The 20584-nt window shown below is 42.3% G+C and overlaps 1 protein-coding gene across 1 annotated transcript; it reads right to left on the reverse strand.

The window, feature by feature from the left end:
- Positions 1 to 441: 441 nt before the first annotated feature.
- Positions 442 to 20268, reverse strand: atxn7l2a (ataxin 7-like 2a). The gene is made up of 10 exons (XM_070959845.1): positions 20139 to 20268; positions 19050 to 19118; positions 17608 to 17947; positions 16252 to 16505; positions 14461 to 14543; positions 10043 to 10254; positions 8614 to 8794; positions 7568 to 7689; positions 2170 to 3148; positions 442 to 1011 (listed from the first exon to the last, which is right to left on the reverse strand). The coding sequence occupies exons 1-10, from the start codon at positions 20266 to 20268 to the stop codon at positions 994 to 996; spliced, it is 2388 nt and encodes a 795-aa protein (XP_070815946.1). The 3' UTR covers positions 442 to 993.
- Positions 20269 to 20584: the final 316 nt, after the last annotated feature.

Raw genomic sequence — 20584 nt, forward strand, 5'->3', positions numbered from 1 at the left:
CCCCTTCATGTCACCATGAACACTAAGTAAACAAGACATTCCTTGTTTAGGAACTTGTGATGGCTGGACTGTTTTGCATTGGTCATGTATATCAGACTAAATATATGATCTCCATGGTTACCATTTCTGTAAAAACTACTGTCACAGTTGCCTTGTTAAAAAAAATCTTATCTCACAAACTGCATCATGAAAGGTGGAAATGTATTTAAAGTGATCTGAGGATCCAAAAGTTTCCAAAGACAACATATGTGCAATCAGAAATAAAATGATGCCCAAGACACTGAGCAATGAAGCGTTCAACAAACAGGTACAGAACATTACTGGAGAACTGTCATACACCGAGGACAGTTTACTGAAGCAGACGTGACATTTAAGAGGAAGATCAAGTGTATCAAGAGCTTAAATATAACACATATAGTCTTAAAAATAGAAACCAAGAAACCAAGTGTAAAGGACATTTTTAATTCATTTTTATAAACCAACATATTTAATTTAGCAGCATAACCGGATGGTCTTGAGGTATTTCTTAATCCATACTCTGAATTTTATCCCACCCTCCCACTCCCAGCTTCCCTCAGACATTCATCCAGACAACAGAGTCACACACCAACAAATCCATACTGCACGAACTCTGCACATACAAACAACCTGACACACCCATTCTTGAGCGTTTGCTCAATAGACAAAAGGCAGGCAGACGGGGGCTTGCTCGCTCGCTCTCGCTCACTCTCACAGACACACACACACACACACACACACACACACACACACACACACACACACACACACACACACACACACACACACACACACACACACACACACACACACACACACACACACACACACACACAGACACACACACAGACACACACACACGCACACACACACGCGTGCACACACGCGCGCGCACACACACGCACGAGTCCTGTTGCCTCAGTCTTGGACTGAGCAGAGCTGGCTCCCTCATAGTGGCTTGTAAGGCAGGCACACTTAATGGTGCAGTTTTGGCTGTGGGACAACAGAAAAATATGAAAGTGTTACTTTCATTTTTGACAGCAGGTTTGCATATTCACTTCAGAACTGTACAAAACAGAGTCAATTAAACAAACTGACACAAATGGTGTCAGAAAAGTCAGAAGAGAAGAAGAATCAGAGGGCTGGTGAAGACACTTCATGTTCATCTGATGTTCTATTCAATTTTGGGGATTTGGGGGAGCGACTGAGCACTAGTTAATTAGGCTTCAGCTTAAAACTGCTAACCTTTGCTAACTCCAGCTGAGCAACCTTGTAATCACATGTCACTGACTGTTGCCATGGTAACACAACTCTAAGCTGACTGACACCCTAAGCATAAGGTGACAAAATTATTAATAATATTATTATTATTATTATATATAAATTATTCATAATTTTTTTAGACCTGTGGTTCATCCATTTTTAATGTTTTATTCATTATAGACATGAAATAATATTTGACAAGTCGTGAAACAGTGAAAACCAGCCCACAGAAAACTCCCCATGACGTTCTCAGAGAGGTGACTGATTTTAGGAGATTCTAATTGTTTTTTTTAGACAACATGTAAATAAGTGATGACACGTGTCTTTTTTCACAAACACAAATGTCCACCGAAAATCTGAGTTTCAAGTCAGTCTTGTTTTGAAAGGCAGCTGTGAAAAGCTTGGGGCTCGCTCCGTCACAGAGGACAGTAGCTGTAGTCATTTTCAATGCAGGACTTTTACTTAGAAACAGAATATTGTTACTGTGTGGTTTTACTACTTTTATTTGCGTTTTATTTTGGAATTTCCCCTTGTGGGACTAATAAAGGTATACTGAATTGAAGGATCTGAGTACTTCCTCCACCACTGCCTCTCGATCTATGAAGGCAAACAGTAATTAAACAAACTAATATAGTTCCTATGTTTTTTAACAAGCCAGGTTAACGATGCCCAATCAGTGTTGTGTTTGTCAGTGTTCACCGCTGGTCTCCTCGCGGCCTATGGACATTTTACAGAAGCTGTCACGTCAGCTCTACAAATGACTGCCAATCAAGCTGACCTTTTGACCACCACAGACTGTACACTGCAGCCCGATGGAGCAAAGCTGCATATTGTGACTTTAACCACAAATCATTTTTCCTGTTAACCTTTGATCTCCTCCAAACTCACCTTCTGTGTGCCCAGTTTTTTCTCCACGCCTCCAGCCAGCCCCGCGCCTTTACTGTCCTTCCAGGGGTAGAAGTTTGAGCGCGGAGAGGAGGAGGTGGCAGAGCTGGAAGAGGAAGAGGACAGGCGGTGCGCTGAGGGTTTGGAGGAGGGCGAGTGCTCTTCCATGCCGCTCACCTTGCGTTTCTTCACCAGCCCCTGGTGCTCAAAACCTCTCGTGCTGCCCTGTCCATGCAGTCCTGAGTCCCCCACACCACCCTGGCTGTGGGAGTTGTTGGTTTTGGAGGAAGGGTCTGGGGGTGATGAATGGCTCAGAGGAGTGTGTGTTCGTCTGTAGGTCCAGACTGCCTTGGCGGCTGGTGAGTGGGACTCTGAGGGTGAGGGCTGGGGGCGAGGTTTACTGCTAGGAGAAAGCGTGCCATTGGTCTGTCCATGTGGGAGGGATGAGGGAATTGGCGGTTTAGAGGAAGAAGATGAAGAGGAGGAGGAGGAGGAAGAGGCAGCAGAAGGTGGGCGGCCCCTGTCTTGGAGGATGATGCAGTTCCTGTCGGGGCCTGAGTGCTCCCCTTCCTGGGATGGGGCTTTGCGTTTGCGGAGGGCAGCGGCGGCAGCTGCCTCCTCTCGCAGCTTCAACATCTGCTTGCTGGGACGCCCCACAGGGTTCTTGGGTCGCCCGGGAGCCACCTGACGCACTGCCACAGGCTTACTCGGAGACACCAGATGGCTACCAGCAATGCTGCTGCCGCTGCCACTGCCCCCGGAGTTCTCTGATGGTATGGCTGTTGGGGGTCTCCCGGGACCACGACTGGAAGAGGAGTAGGAGGAGGATGCAGTTTTGAGGGAAGAGCTGATATGACTTCCTGTGCGGACCTTAGAATGTGATGAAGACGAAGAAGAGGCGGCGATGGAGGAGGGTGAGGAGGAAGTGATGGTCTTGGCTGAGGGAAATGGAGATTGAAGGTCTGTGGCTTGAGGTAATTTCCTGGATTTAGAGAAAGTAAATGCATAAATGAATGAACCAAAACAGACATTAAATGAGAGCTTTAGCCCTGAGTTTACAGATCAGCCTCTTCAGATCAAATTTTGTCCAGGACATGTTTTTTTAAATTGGAGCTTCTGAAATCCAACCTTCTATGGCAAAATTTAGGAAATCTGATTAAAATCTGATCAATCTGTTCAAGAATTTGAAGTTACTAATTGAAGAAGGGAGTACTTTTTCCAGATACTATATTTCCTGAATAATATCTTAATATTGTTAAAAATGATATGTATTTAAATACATTTTATTTAAAATGTATTCCTTACATAAGATACAATACAGAAGGCCACTGAAACTATCTAAACAGAACAGATGAAACCCAGGTCAGCTGACAGTTTATCCACTGTTCTAAATCACTGCTCATTATATTGTAAGCTGTAAGTAACATAACTGCTGCTATATGTTACCAGTCAACTCTCACTGGTTTAACTGTTCTGACCATGAATTAAACTTGCAGAAGTGAAGAATGCCATGAGACAAATCAGAGGCAAACTTTCACATTTTGCATTGGCCATTACTTTCATACATCACAACACGATGTTGTACATTATTGCTTACTGCAACTTCTTATGGTACGACTGTTTACATTCGAGAAACTATTAAAACACAACCTTTACCAAAGGTTTCTCATGAACACACTATTGATCTGACCATTCTACATAAGCTGTATAATAATATAAACTGTAAAATACAATGTGATTAATTGGTTTGTGTATCACTTGTTTGTGCTTTATTATACTTGTAATTTCATTGGTTATATATCTGTCTCTACTATGGCTGGGTGGGGGGTTTGCTATTTGTAATTATTATTGTTCTGACATTGTTCTCATGTTCATGTTGTTCTATGTTTTTTTATATAAAAACAATAACAAAGACTGAGTTCAAACACGGGCTACAAGTCCTACAAAGTTCACTTAATGTGTGAGATAACCTTAACACCATTAAGATTAAGCGTGCAAATCTTGGTTCAAATATGCAGTAGTGGGTAGAAATACAATCTGATTACTAACCAGCCAGACAAAAGCACAGATTTGGCTGCAACTAGGTTACTGAAGGGCTCTGATGTTCTGAATCCAAGTTCTTCCAACAAGCTTCTTTTTCCTGTGTGCGTGTAAATGCAGTCAATCTCATCTGATATTCAGGGAAGCCAGTCTCCATCTTCCTTCCAACTTCACAGACTCTTCACCACTGCTATTCTGGGCAGCAAAAAACACCATCTGCTTCATCTATTAGTGACTAAGCAGTGGGTTACACTCAAGTTTATCAGCTAGTATTACCAATACACATGATCTGATGCAGCTAGTCCTCATCCATTTACAGAGGGAAGAATCAACCTGAATGAGGTGGAGGTGGACAGAGAGTGGCCCACTTGATCGGGTACAATCCATCAACTATCATTCGTCACTGTTTGGCTTTTTGTCTTTATTGGACAGTACAAATGGAGAGCAACAGCAATGGGGGAGAAAGAGGACAACATACAGCAAAGGATTCTGGGTTGGAATCAAACCAAGGCCACTGTGGTGGAGACACCATCATAGCAGCAGGAGCGAACATTCTAAAAGGTGAGCAGTCAAGGTGCCACATTAGCTGCAAGCATTTTAAAAAGATCACTGTGGGTTGGCAGATTTCTACTCTGTGATTAACATGGTGGTACAGTGTGTTCCATTAAAAGTAGCAGCCAGTTTGCATTAGTGGGCTGAATAGTTGTAGTATATAGACATGTCACCCATCCATACACAGCGCCATGGTGGCTGCACTGAATGCACTGCATGATGGATGACTGGATGGCTGATGATTTTTTTCTTTAGCACACTGATGGTTCACAAATGCCTGGACGAATTACACTGCCAGATGCAGCACTCGTGCTAAATACTGGAAAAACTTCCAAAATTGTTATTCCCTTTCCCATCCCCATTGTCACTTGGACACAGAAACATGGGAACATAGGGTTCATAATCAGATAAGAAGTGGCCAGACTTGCTCCTGTCAGTCCAGGACTTTAAAATCCAGGGTATGTGCCAAAACCTAGTGGAAACTCTGCACACAACGTCACTTTCATTGATTGAAAATTAAATGTAGGTCAAGCTGAGACAAGTGAATAATTCAACAACAGGGTATAGGACATTATTTCATTCTTCGATTTTAGAATCTGTAGGTATGTGGATCTTTTAAAAGACGTTTATGTTGAAATAATATACATGGTATGTCTCTGTGTTTTGGTTTTCCCTCTTATGGACATAATGCACAAAAATAGATATTCAACTGTTTCAAGCCTATGCATTTTTTGAAAAAGGACTGATTGAACATCATTTTTCATACAATAAAGAAAAACATTTAGAGTAAGATAATATAGGGCTTATCAAAGTCCAGAGCTCAGTCCACATCTGGACTCAATGGAAAGACAGTTCGGACCCAGTCCATTACTCTGTGATGGTTGACCGGTGGCCCATGGGCCACATTCACCCCGCAGATTATTAACGAATTCTGAAAATGCGCGCATCTAACATTAATCACCAGCAAGAGAAGCCCAGTCATCCTGAGAGTGATTGCAGACCAGTTTGCCAACAAGCCAGTAAACACTTAAGTTGACCACGGTCAATTTCCATTATCGGGATAATAGTTAATCAAACTGCCACAAGGGGGAGCCTGCATCTTTCTAGAAACAATCTAAAATCCTAAGTCTGTCGCCATGGCTGAAGGCTGGCCTTGCCCATTATACCCTCAAAAAAAAAGTTCCATCAGATGTGTGGAAATACTATGGATTCCCAACTAGAGAAGGACAGGGAGATGAGATGCCACATGCAGACACTGCTGGAGGAGGTAGTCTCCAATTTGCACTCCAATCTCCATGACCAGCATCCAGCTCTGTCTGTTGCAGTCCATGTACAATTAACTAACGTTACTGTGAGTTACTTGGTGTAAAAAATGTTGGTCAAGTTAGCGTAACGTTGAAATTTATCTAAACGTGGGCTAAATTCCGACTGTGTGTGTGCTGTATATGTTAATTCACACTTTAGTCACCAGTGAATTTAGTTAACATTAGCCAGGTAACATTAGCTATCTAGCTAAATAGCTAATTTGCTTCATCTTTTCCCTGTGGTTGGATGTAATGTAACGTCCGCACTGTGTGGTGCAGTCCCTCTACACCTATCCTACACCTGGCCAGCTCACGAACGACAGATTATTGAGCAACGGAGAACTGACTGCAGTTTGTCCTCATAAACAACTGGTCACATCGAGAAGATTTTACTAAAAGGGATGTTTACTAAAAAAGATGAGCCCTCTATGTCAGTGATTCTCAGCTCGTCTGGGTCCGGTACCCACCATCACCCCTTAATGACAAACCATGACCCAAAATCTAGGAAAAAGACGGCACTCCACACCATAAAAAAATCCCCTTCAAAATAAAAGCACGTGATTTTTTTTTTTCTTAACTTTTTTTTCCCCCCCGGCAACAGAAACAGGTCCCACCAGTTGAGAATCACTGCTCTAGACCAGTGGTTCTTAACTGGCCTGGCTTCGGGACCCACCATCCGGAGAGCCCAGATACAAATAGACAGCGCTCCGCTGCATAAAAATAAATAATAAATGAAAGCACATAATTTTTTTTCTTGACTTTTTTTTTTTTTTTTTTTGTCCAGGCAAAGGCCCACGACCCACTGAAAACGGGTCCATGACCCACTTTTGGGTCTCGACCCACCAGTTGAGAAACAGTGCTCTATGTGACTCAACAAAAATGTTTAAGTTTTAGTGCAATTTTAAGAGTTTTAAGCAGATTTTGATGATTCACAAGATAATATTGTGAATCACAATTAATTTGGTGAGGATTGTCATGACCATCCAAGTCCTAATGGGAAGTTACTCCAGTGTTGTTGGAGAATCATGCAGCTTAACCATGAGATGCAAGTCAGTTGGGTTTTTTGTTAGACTGTAGTAAGTGTCAAACTGACTACTTTTGCTTATTTTTTGATGAGGTAAGAACTTATTCATTGCTAGCTAAGCTGTCGAAGTTGAATTTGATATCAGCTCCTAAAATAGATACGAACGTGCTTGTTTTCTCTAGCACACAACTAGTGTAAACGCAGTTGCAAGAATGTGTCTGAGTCAGAAATAACTTTGGACTAACTGTCTGAGTCGTCCGTGTTGGCCCAATCACAAGAGATGTGACATTAATTCATTGGTTAAATGTTATTTTGTCACTGTCACTCGTTCCAGACCTCTAACCTTCAATAAATATCAGATGCGGAATTTTGAGTAATATGTTTGACAACCCCTGAAATAATATCATATAGCTTTGCAAAAACTCTTAAGAATTAGCAAAGTCAAAAAAGCCAAGCAAGAATGTAAGCTCAGGTTTCTTACTTCCAAAGATGGGCGCTGATGTGCTGCTCCAGCATGCTGCTGAGAGCCGACCTCAGGTGATGAAGTCTCCTGTCAAATGTGTAGATGCCATGACCCAACGCATGGCTGCCAAATGAACATACCTGGAGAAAGAATACTTGTTATAAATTTGTTACAGGCAAATGTCTCCTCTTGTTATCTGTACCAGTGGTGGTCAGTGGCGGCTTTGAAACACCTGTGTTATTCTGTGGTTTCACAGGTAGTCAAATTAAATTTCACTAGAGTCTTGTTTTGATGTATTTCTGGGTAAAGCAGGATAAAAACCATTCCAACCTCTGCTGTGAGCTTGATAGTAAAGCAGTTCATTGGTTCACTGAGCAGCATCTTTTGCACAAACATGATTTGCCATAGTCAGACCTCACAGGGAAAAGTTACCAGTGACCTCATCACAAGATGGCTGTATTCTGATCCGCCTACTACATACTGCCAACGAACGTGTTAGGTAAAACAAAAACTTCCTGTTGTTTGGCCCGGCTAGTTGTTGCCACTCCACTGATTTGAATTGTTGGACACAGTTGGTACTGGACATGTTTGTTGAATCAGTACGACTTCTGGGTATTTTTGGCGTACTTCAGATTTTGCTTTTGTTTGTATACTGCATACTACATATTGGCCAATTCACTATGTACTGCCAGTATAGTAGGCTGTTTCAAATGCAGCCAATGTCTTGAGTGAGCAACGTACCACTAAAGGCTTTTAAGAACACAAGTGCTGTAGTCTGATGACACAAAATTGTCTTGGAGAAAATCTGCGATAACAACACCCAACAAAAAAGCAGTGACGCATCTAGTATGCTTTGTAGAAGCTGTTCTAATGTAAGTTAATTAAAAACATCTTTTTGAAAAAGGTGATCATGATAAAATATGTATACAGAAGCTCAGAGTTTCAAAAGTTAGGTGGACAGACACACCAGCTCAATGAGATGCTCCTGTTCTATTTTTTTGATTGTGCTTTAAACAAAAGAAAAACTCTTTTCCCACAATTAAACCCAAAAACAAACTGCTCACCGCTAGTGGTCTGGGATGTGCAGCAGAAGATGGGAACTCAACGGACTCCTCCTGTCCTTCAGCCTCACTTTCATCACTTGAGATTCGCCCTTGGACAAGTGGTGAGAGGGCTTGCAGACTTCCCTCATCCTGCCACTGCTTCTCTTCCTCTGTGGTACTCTCTGACACAGCAGTAGAACGACTGTAAAAGGAACAAACTCAACTTGGTTTAAATGATACTGCATATAGTTATACCATAATATATAGTACACACGCTCACTGTCTCTAACCCAAACACCATTTATCTCACATTTACTGGCAGTGCAATGCTCCATCAATCACATTCAGAAACATGATCCAGTTAGACCTTCTACATTAACTTGCTCAAGCACTTATTCCCTATGCTTCCATTAGAATTTTCTAGTTCCTTCTCATCATCACCGTGATTCCCTGTCCTTTATTCTACCAGGACTTTGGAATTAGGAATGTGTTCATATTAATTAGGACACACACCCACTTGCCAGTTTATTAGGTTCAAAAAGCTCAAAGTAATGCAGTCTAATACAAATGTCAATACACCTCCCCTTCATGAATAAAGTGGTAACCGAGTGATCAGATCCAGTTATTCCATCACCATCTGTAATAAACCAGCTTCAATCAAGTAAGGTTACACCCAATTCAGACCAAGGGAGTAGCACAGGTTAAACATATTTTGGTGGTCAACCTGAATGGGTCGACATGCTTTCAGCCATCCTGAATCTGCAACCAACCTCTCACCCTCTTTCGCTATGTGGCAGGTATTGACAGGTGTATGTCGTTCACACAATGACGCTGATGCTTAGGATCTTTATTTAAAGAAAGTCAGGGAGAAAGAGCAAGAGAGACACAGAGCACAGCACACAATGAGTGTGTGAGAACCACTCAGGTCTGAAATCAACTATATTTGGTGATTGTATAATTAAATCTTTGTAATTCTGTGGTCTAAAACTGATCAGATAGGGTCTCTAGACTGTAGTCTGAATAGTGACAACTACAGTTCAACCTAGACAGCCAATGAGTCAAGTATGGTTTGAAGGTTGAACACTTTGTGAGCAGATTTGCAATATACACACATCTAACACATCCGTAAGCTTTGGTAAAAATGTTTCCCTGTCTGATTTCCAGTAGCTGACCACGCATCACTGCTGCAAGCCAAATTATTTGTCTGATCAACTAAGGTGGTTAAAAGACACAACTGTTATTATCCTGTCTATGTGAGTGGGCAGTAAAAGTGTGGCTGCTTGAAAAACTGAGGAAAAGATTATGTTTTAACCAAACACAGCAACCTATTTTGTGGATTTTTCATCTGATTTGAAGGTAGACAAAGGTTTAGAATGTCAAGAAATGCCCTCGCTGCTACCATGCACACGTGTGAATACATCACTAACTAGCTTCAGTAAAACTCACTAACCTGAAAGCAGGGAGACTTGTCAGAGGTCTCCTGCAGTGTGGAGCCCCAGCCTGCTCCCTGGGGGCCTCTGGGCTGGGAGAGCGTCCAGTGGAGGAGCCTCCCTCCAGGGATTGGGACCCTTTCTCACGAACCTTGGTCTTGAGTTCTGCCACTAGCTGGTCAAAGTTTTTGCTGCGGCCCACCACCTTCCTACGCTGGTGGATGGAGTGGATCTGAGAACCAGGACACAGTATACTGCCAGTTAGACAGAATTTACTCCTGTTTGAATTGACTTCAAGTAAATGGCTCGACTTGCAACTGGTGAGTTGCACAAAATTGTGGACTGGCCTGCCAAGCACTATTGGTTGGCTTAAAGCACAACAGAATTGTTTTTTAATGAAGATGTGTAACTTCGAACAGGTGACAGCAGGGTGCAACTCCCCCAGCACTGCTGCTGGCTCCCTCCAGTTCTACAAACAACCTGCAGCACAGACCACAGAATCAAGCTTCTCTTATCTCATTACTTAACCAAATATAGTTGGGTGTAAGTTAAAATAGAGGAAATGGATATCAATATAACACGATTAGTATAGCAAGTTTGGCTAACTTATATCCTATTCATTGTTTATTGGCCCAAACCAGATAATCAAACTTGGGTCTGATGTTGCCACAAAGCTGTTTCTCTTCATTGATCTGTCTGATGAAGAGGCGTATAATTCAGGGAACTCAGATACCACTAAACTTTGCTCTTTTTTTGCAGTTAGTAGTAGTTTTTTGTGGTTGCCAATGTCTGAGCAAGCTGAAAAAGTTTAACTATCATCGACTTTAGACTGCTTCTTTATTGATCCCAGTTTGGGAAATTAATGTGTTGCAGTAGCAATTAAACATAAAGACAAACACAGAATGTATACAAGTATTGTTTAAAAAAGTAACACAATGTGACAAAAAATATATACAGGAATAACAGCACACATCAACTCCGACAGCAGCAGCACCAAATAGCCCTGCGTGTTCTCACTGTCTGACAGCATCTTTAAGACGCAAGGGAATAGTTAGGTTTATGATTAGAGCAGGTTGGGGTGGTAAAGGGTAGAGAGTAAGGGTAACTGTGGTGGGATCAGAGAGTGCATGAAAAGAACCTGATTGTACTTAAGGCCCCTACACATGATCAGCGGTAAAAACGCTTTGCGTCGGCTGCATCATTGTTTTCCTATGGAGAGAGCGCTGGCGCCCGACTAAGCGGCACCGCTACCCTCAGCGTGGCGCACCGCTCAGATCTGCCGCTTACCGCTGCGCTCAAAGTTCAAATTACTTGAACTTTGACCTTGTTTGCCGCTGACCTTTCAAAGCGCAACCAATGAGATAACAGTTCCAGGCAGCGTTTATGAACTACCGTTAAGCTAAATACAATGCTAATGTTTGCTTAGCTGTTTGTGTATGCTATTCCAGGCAGACACAGTGACTACTCTTCGCTCAACGCCAGGTATGGCGCAGAGGCGCTGAGCGGAGGCGGCGGAGCTCAGGTATACGTCATCAACAAGTGCGAGCGATTCACCGTTGCTAGGCAACGCAAGTACTTCCTTTCATTCCGGAAAGCTAATCGTTGTTTGTAAATTATTACACACAGTGTATCTGAGTTTGTCGCAAAGAAGGCCCTTGCAGTAGCGTAGTGGCAGTAGTAGTAGTCACTATTCCAGGCAGACGCAGTAGTCACAATTTCTTATCATGTGAAGGCCCCTTTGGCATCAGTCTAAGACCAGTCAATGGTGGAATTCCAGTGTTTCCAGGCAACAGCAGTGGGATGGTGGAGATTATTGAGAATTTAGTGGTTGAGCTTTCACACCCAACGAATCCTGTTGGGGTGTATGCTGACACTTTGTTCAAAGTACTAGAGTAGACTAAGGCTGTTAACAAATATTCTAAATGCAAATTAATGTTTGAATTGTAAAGAGTCCATACAGTCCACTGTGGAAATGAATATTCCATCGCTGACAAAAAGGCAGCACCATCGTGGGAGCGCCTCTGAATGACTGTTTCTGTGAATGCAGTGTGGTGGCTGCTCATAGATAAACAAAAAGGCTCTTACTCTAACAAAAAGCTATCTCTGTATGGATCCTTTCCATAATATTCCATAACTGTGCTGAAGTCTGTGTCCTGTCGATCTGTGTTTCCTCTTTAATCTGCACCCATGCCTATCCCTAACTCTTACCAGTCAGTGGGTAGCACTATGGGAAACACAATCCTGACAGGCCTGGAACATTATTTGATGGGGGAACAGACTTCAACACAACACCGGCACCAAGTGGAAACCACAACATCACTTTCACTGATTGAAAATGAAATGTAGGTCAAGCTGAGAGGAGCAAATCATTCAACAACACAGTATAGAACATTATTATATTTGTTTCTGATGTAATGTGTAGGTATGTCGATCTTTTGAAAGAGTCTTATGTTGAAACAATAAACAAGTGGTATGTCGTCTTTTTTTTCCCCTGAATAGTTCGAACCCATGTGATTTTTTAGAAACAATCTTCAAATGTCATTTCTGGCCAACTGACAGCCCAAACATATGACCCATATGTTTTACGCTTATATTTTTGTCTTTTGCTCAATTTTTATAACCTAGTCCTGGAGAAACAATATTTCCCTTCAACTGTATTTTTTTAAGAGTTAAAACGACAAAATAAATTAGAAACCTTTGAGCTTACCCCTAATTTCCCAAACTAGGGGGTCCTCCTAAAGAACGGAAAATGATTCTGGGCAATTCTAATCATTAAGAAAAATTCCAGTGGAATATAATGTAAAGGGGTCACTTGCAGGTCACAGCTGTATGAGCTGCCCCACTGTTTTAAAGGAGCATATGAAACCTGTACCCAGATCAAACAAAGGATCACAAATGAATCAGCTTTTAAACAGCTGATCTTGTGTCATCATAAAATGTCTTTTTGCTCTGGAAATCCCTGATGATTAATTAAACTAAGAATGATTTTTCAAATAACCAACTGATTTATTCTATTGAATGACAACAGAAATGCCATGGTCATCACACTTTACCAGTTCTAACTGACGTCCGCAAGCTGCCTATTTTCTGAAAACATAAATTTGCAATAAAATGAAACAGAAATAGGAATTCTAACACTGTCAAACCAGCTAATGTTTGATATTTTCAAAATGACACTCATTTTTTGTGAGAAAACTAATCCACTAATTGTTCTGGCAAGAGTCTCTAATAAATTCTTTCAGTAAACAATAGAACATCCAAGAGGCTTTGTGAGGCAGCACTGTTGTGGTTATCATTGAAATAATCCATCAGTAAGGCACATTAAACACACTTCTAATTTCAATCATATTCTAAATGAGTGGTTAAAATGACTGCGTGACATATTTCTCTCCCAGTAGCAGGTGGAAGAGAAAATACAGCCACCTACTGAGCAGGTATAAGATGCAGACTGTCTACTCGCATGTCTTTCCTGTCACTCCTGTCATTTCCTGTTAATCAGGTCATCCTGTCTCTACTCAGCTGGATGTGGCCTCTCACACTCACTTCCTCCTTAACACACCAGCTACCATATAAGGACTCTTCCTGTGCTGGGAGCCATTTTCAGCACTCAGTTTCAGTCAGTGCTGCTCAGTAACAAAGAGCAGCCTGCAGTTTGACTCATTTGAAAAGATCTACTCTGATCTCACATTGCTATCACTCAGATCTCTTCTTTTTGCCCACTTTATCTGAAGCAACTATTAAAACAATGATGAAATGTAGAATACAGAATAAATCCAACTCGTGCATCAAAGCATCAACTGATTGGTAAACAATTCTTCTTGAAAGAACATTGAAGTTGCACAGCAAGATACGAGCAGATCAAATGGAAGACTTGCAGGGCAGAAGGGCTCATTGAATGGTTTGAAGAGTCGAAAACTTACTAAAAATACTGAAGTATGTCTTTGAAACCATGACTAACAATAACAAATACATTCGCACAGAAATAAAGGGGTGCTCCCTGTAATCTTCATATTCCAATCAAAATGCAGCTTTAACAAGAACATATGACATCCAGAAGAAATCAAGAATATCTTCCAGACTCGTTGTTTGCTGCCTGTCTTACTCGCCATATGTAAACTGCAATTAGCCACGTAGAATCTGCACTTCATGTATTTTCAAAAAGCTTCAAGGGTATCACTTTAGTTAAGAGCCTGCATCACACATGATCCCTTCGCTAACACAGACATGTTTCTGTTGCCGTCAAAAGGCACAATGTCAAAAATATGATCTGACTTATTGGCCATTATCTGAGTAATACAAAGACCATGCACTCACAAACTTCTTTTTGCTCTGCTCTTGCTGAACTACACGGAGAAGATAGAGGAAAAATGACATGAGAAAGAAAACTTGCAGAGTCTGAGGAGAGAAGGTAGGGCATTAGCCTAGTGAAGCAGCTTACATTGCATGTTAGGAGGCGAGTGCAGACTTTCTTCCTGTCAGGGTCAAGGACGCCGCAGTGTTTGTCCAAGTCACACTCCCTCTCTGAGGACACACAGAAACAGCATCTCAGCTACATCATCACACAGTATCGCAATACCCCACATATAGTGCTGTCAATAATGCCAACAAAAAAAACAGACATTTCATGCATTTTCAACACAATGTGTTCAACAAGCTGGAATTCCAGTAACTTATGTGTTTTTGATCATTCGTTACTTGTCGTCACAGGGGGTTTGGCAGCCATGTTGTTCAGGTGTCCAGCAGTGTTCTTCTTTAATCAATGCAGCCACCTACACAGGCTGTGTAACGGCTCATGCTTCAGTCACACTTTAAATCTATCATCATGTACTGTGTCTCTTTTGGCTTGCTTTACTCACATGCCACAGAATGGTATGAAAAGTTTGGGCGCCCCTGCTCAAAATTTCTGCTACTGTGAATAGTTAATAGTGAGTAAAAGACGAGTTCCAAACAACATAAAGTTAATACAGAGGACACATTTCTTGAATATTTTAATTAAGATTACTTCAGCATCAGGCTTGGTGTTCCTTCGCAAATCTCTGATGCAGAATTTTGTGGTGTGCTGCTAAATCTTCACAAAGGCCTTTTGAAGTCAAAGTCAGGCTTTGATTTGTGTTTCTAGCAATCTTACGAGCAGTTCTCTCAGAAAGCTTTCTTGGTCTTCCACACCTCAGCTTGACCTCCGCTGCTGCAACAGTTACATGAAAACACTTTACTGTCTTTTTTTAACCTTCTCCTGCTTTGAGGGCATCAATTTTTGTAATTTTCACAGTGCTAAGCAGCTGCCTCTAAGAGCCCATGGCTGCTGATTGTTGGGCCAAAGTTTGAGCAGTCAGAGTATTTATACAGCTTTGAAATTTGCATCACCTGACCTTTCCTCAGGACGACTTAACGAGCCACAACCCCAAGAAGTGACTTAAGCCCTGAGACCTTAATTACAAGTTACTGGAGAGCTCAATTCTCTTGGGGTGCCCAAACTTCTGTATGGCACTTCTTTAAATTTTTTATCCGTTCTAATAGTGTACAAAAGAAAATAATACACTAGTCTTGCTTAAAATGTTGAAGGGAATGTTTCATTATCAACAAATGCCTTTTGGAGATCAGTTCATCTTCTGCTCACTTAACTATTCAGTCACAGGAATTCTGATGAGGTCGCCCAACCTTTTGCATTCCAGTATACCTACAACTGTGTATCAGGCTCTGAGTGCTACCAAAATATACGCAGCAATACTTTCAAGAACATGAATGCGTAACCACTGGCATAAAAGTGAAGGTGCTGCACGGCTAATATGCTTTCTCTACACTTCCTGTATAGACATAGTAGAACCTCTACTATGTAGAACGCCCCACCGGGGGCGTTCTGTCTATGTTCCACAACGCATTTGAGGGAGCTGACTGCTGCCGTTTTAGGCAATACATGCAATTCCATCAGGCGCGTTCCATCTCTCTTTCAGAAGCCGCTTTTACTTTTGTGCCCATTCCTAGTAGATTAACTTCAGAGAAATTCCACTGTTTACTTTGCAATTATCACAAATAGTAAGTGTGCTTGGTGTCTAGAGTAGAAACTCCAAATGTTGCATGCATTATCCTAGAATTTTATACTACACAGTTTCCATTAACAATTATAATTTCCTCTTAAAGAGCATGGATCTAAGAAATGGAACCTGACAGGCTGCATAATAAGCATCCACTTACTCCTTGCATATTACCAAAGTTTTTCCATTGTACTCACTGGAGGCCACTTTGTTGTAGGGTCTCGGGATCCGGTGGCCTGGCACTGCAGAGGCCATAGAGGAGTCCTTCCTCTGACTCTGGGTGGGGGGCCTGTCACTGGATGAAGGTCTAGGCAGGGTGCCTCCGTGTGGCCAGGGTGGATCTCTGAGCGATGGTGGAGGAGAGCTCATTGGAGGCTCCAGAGGTGGCGGTTGCTTGAAAACTGATGACTCTGTGTGGCTGCTGTGGGAGGACTTGTCCAGTGGAGAATGTCTGGGTGATGGAACAAGTGCAAGTCCAAAGTTTAGGAAATGTACTTCTTAAAATAAACGTTATCTCAACTGTGTGTTTTGTGGATGAAGAATCCAGTACTGCTTGTTGACAAAAGGAGCAGATACATTTTTTATCAAAGGCTGAAAAAATTTGAGTTGAGAGTTATTGTTTGGCTTTGATCTGATCTGATCGGGTCAGACAATCGGGGACAGCATACAATCTGTTCATGACATCAGTATTAAACTTTTCCTTTAGATGGTTTCCCCTCTCAATTTAGTGTCTAAGGCTGGTGTGAGGAACAGTTTATTCTTTCCATTCTTAACTTAGTGCATGTTTAATATCAAGCCCTTTGAGGCTGGACTCTAATTCTAATGCATATCGAACCAGCTAATACATTATAGTTTTAAATGCAAATCAATGCCACCAAAATGCATTCAAAATGGTCAAGAGGTTGTCCACCTCTAATTTTTATGTCTGAAATGACAAATAGTAAAAATTTGCACCAAAATGTAGCTGCTTGATTGCAGCATTTCTGAAATGTAGAAAATGAAAAAAATCAGGACATAAACAACAAGCTGTGGGGGTTTATGGGGGTTGTGTGTTGGACCATTTCTTGGCTGGTGCAGTTACTTAAGTCAGGAAATTACTGCTATTGGTCAAAAAATATTCCAGCACAAACAAGCACAATGTGCTATCTTTTTCAAATTTTTTCTTTTAAAATATAAAAATGTTAATTAGTAAGCGTCAGAGATGCTGGTAAGCAGACTGTGTTGAGTCAGGCCAGTTCCAGGCTTTAAGCTACACTAAATTAACTGGCTAACAAGGCTGTGACCCTGTATTTACCAGGCAGACCTGACTGACTTTGATAAAATTACTTTTATCAAATTCAGCCCTTTGTTCTACACATTCTATAAAAACACAAACGTGACTTAAGGCATTTCAAATGTAATCAAACTGAAGGAAGCATTTCATTAGGTGGATCAAAACACTGGACTACACTGCTTTCTTTAAAACTTTTATCTACTTTCCAGTGAAGTTCAATTCTTTGATCCCTGAGCTCAGGTTAGAACTTTCTCCCTTACACGTCCCACTCTGTCCTTACCGTACTCCGTCCTTGGAGTTCTTGGAGTGTCTGTACTGGGGTGGGGTGGAAGGCGAAGGTGGCGCTGCCCGTAGCTGCCCAACCCCCTGGCCACGACCCTCCCAGGATGAAGCGGAAGCAGTGTTGGTCCCATGGGAAGGAGAGTGGCCGTGATGGGGCCTCTGCTGGGGCTGGGGTGCAGGGGTGGGGGAGCGCAGTCGGGCGTACAGCTTGGCCAGAGGGCCATGTCTCCGCTCGCAGTGCTTTTCAAATGCTTGTGGCTTCACTACTTGGCCACAATGGCTGCACACCACCAGGTAGAAGTCATCATGGCCTGGGTAGAGGCCAAAGATGGACATGTCTGGGACGAGGGGAGTGCAGAGAGGATGAGTGAAGGGGAGAGGAAATACAAAGACCATACACATATCAGACTGCAGAGGGAGTCACTTTGTGAAGCATGGAGGGATGATAACTGCATAATGGAAAGACAGTACATCTACTCAAAAGTACTGTCGGAGTTGGACAGCACTGGTAGAAAATATTGATGAGAATAATCTGTTTTCAGATGGTAACCTACAATGTCCCCAACTTCCTGGATTTTGACATCATCAGCTAAGAAATACACATTGTCATGTAAGGTAATGATATATTCACTTTTAAAGAAACTGAGCAATCTTTACATTAACCATTTACTGAGTACTTAGACAATGTCACAGTTCATCACGCAGCTCTACGCTGGTTTAGTGGTGCTTTTGATTTGGCACTGTGCATTGCTTGTGCGGTGGTTAGCCATGGGGCCATCTTGCTGTGTCCTAGAGTTTGGATGCTCTCATTCTTGAGTAGGTTTCCTCCTATAGTCCAAAGAACTGCAAGCTATGGCCAATTTGTGACTTTGCCCATAATTGTGTAAATATGCCTGTGTGTGTGAGTGTGAGACTGCAATAGACTGGCAGCCTACACCAGGGTGTACCCCACAAGTGAGAAAAGGCAGAAAGAAATTTTCAATTACAAACTTATTAAGTTCAAGTCAAAACAAATGTGTTGACCTCTGCTCATTCTTCTGCATCATCACCTTGTTTTGGCCTTTATTCCCATGCGACATTGATGCAGCATGACTGAGAATTTGAACAGGTACTCCTTTTGCTTCATCACATCATGCTCTGACACGCACACACAAAGACAGCTGCTGCTCCACATGGCCAGGCCAGGTGCCAGAAGGTGCCTAAACTAAACACTGGCCAGCTTTAATACCAGCCCTGGTTTCTACAAACCAATTTACTCATTGTCTCTGAGCAAGGTTGGACTTAAGAAAAGCTGCGGTCCAGTTGATTTAAGCTTTACAGGTCAACGTATAGGCACAGTAACTGGAGCACACACAAGTAAGATTAGTTTAAAGCATCTTGTTTTTAAATGTCCCATACAACAACAGACTCACTATGTCTTGTTGATGATCACGTACTTACCCTCTTTACTGAGAGACATGGCCTCTGCAGCCTTTTTGCCATTCTTGTTGCAGTCGTCCACATCAGGTCCTGAAACATCACACATGTTTGATAAGCCCCTTGGAAGGTCAAATGTTTTCCAAAAGTTGTGCGTTAGGTTCATCGGCAAGACATAGCCTGACCTTACTCCACAAATTCTGCACATAAACAGTCCCTTAAGCTGTGTTATATAAAAAGACTGATGTGCGGGTCAACTGTTTCTCCATTGACTGCTGCTGGTCATTTTCAACTCATTTTTCTCTTGGTTTGCTAATAACAGTGGATATTGTGTGGTGGAACAGGACTTCATTTGATAGTTATTGACAAAGTAGCACTTGGAGGGATGCCAGACAATGAGTGAGCGCACATACTCTAAGCTGGGAAGGGCGAGAGCACTTTTTGGGCTGAAGTCACACTTGAGATTTCCTGTCGCATACAGAAATGTTAACATTAGTTAAATGGAAGTGGCGACGCTGGGTATCAAATTGGAACATTAAAATGAAGCGAAGAGAACACAGGGTAACGTTAGCCAATATCAAAGGCTGGGCCAGCATTTACATGGTGGCAACAGCATCAGACTCCTCCTCCGTCACCGGTGTCTACTCTCAGTCCTCCTGCTGCTAGCATTAGCATGCTAACGCTAACTGCCTCGTCGTCAACGGCTAGTCTGGCTTGCTAGCCAGTTAGCTAGCCTAGCTTTCCACGGCAAGAAGTTGCTCGCCTACCCATCCACACTAGCCTCCTTCCGCTCTGATGCCACTGCTGCCGGGCTCGTTTCACTCAAATGAAACGCATCCCTTAAACGCTGGCAGTTTGTTTAATGGCAACAGCCGTAAAACACAAACTATAATGTCTATATCTGAATAAATATGACTTATTTTTTCTTGAAGACAGCGTATGCAGTGGGACCTGGGAGAGAGCAACATGTTAACCACCCAGCGCTAGGACCCGGCAGGGTCTTTGTTTGGGTAACATGGTTAGCTCTGTCCTCCGTTTCCACGAAAATAAGACCCGGTGCTTTGATTAAATGGCCTTACAGCTGCCAGTGTTTGCGTCAATGTGCTTCCTTACCATCCGCCGCCGTCACACCGGCCCAATCGGCCCAGGCAGTCCAGCTTTGACCCACGAAATCATCGAGGCTAGGAAGCCGCCGATCCAGAGCAGCCATTACTTTTACTGCGCGTTCACGCACCGCCATCATCGCTGCGCGGCAAGCAACTTACGTCATATTTCGCGCTCTCGATAGGACAGGAACTTCCTGCGTGCGCGTTCTTGGGACACAGTGGACTAGAACAGAAAGTCTGAAAATGTTTTCTTTTTTTCCCTTGTCTCACCACTGAAACACATCAGTAGCCAGCGGTGTGGCTTCAGAGTCATAAAACTCAAAGATGATTAAAAAAAAAAAAAAAAAAAAAAACAGATTTGTGTGTTTGGTAATTTGACTGGTTTAACACAAACGTGCACAACATAAAATCAAATCATTACAATCTTGAACTGTTGACACTGGGGCCTTATGT

This window comes from Chaetodon trifascialis, chromosome 3, assembly GCF_039877785.1.
Source record: "Chaetodon trifascialis isolate fChaTrf1 chromosome 3, fChaTrf1.hap1, whole genome shotgun sequence".
NCBI classification, from domain to species: Eukaryota; Metazoa; Chordata; class Actinopteri; order Chaetodontiformes; family Chaetodontidae; genus Chaetodon; species Chaetodon trifascialis.

Coding starts and splice junctions, on each gene's coding strand:
- atxn7l2a (XM_070959845.1), bottom strand. CDS start 20,268: ATGATGGCGGTGCGTGAACGCGCAGTAAAAGTAATGGCTGCTCTGGAT. Junction 10,255..14,460: donor CTCGCCTCCTAACATGCAAT/GTAAGCTGCTTC, acceptor CCTGGTTCTCAG/ATCCACTCCATCCACCAGCG. Junction 3,149..7,567: donor ATCAGCGCCCATCTTTGGAA/GTAAGAAACCTG, acceptor CTCTAAATCCAG/GAAATTACCTCAAGCCACAG.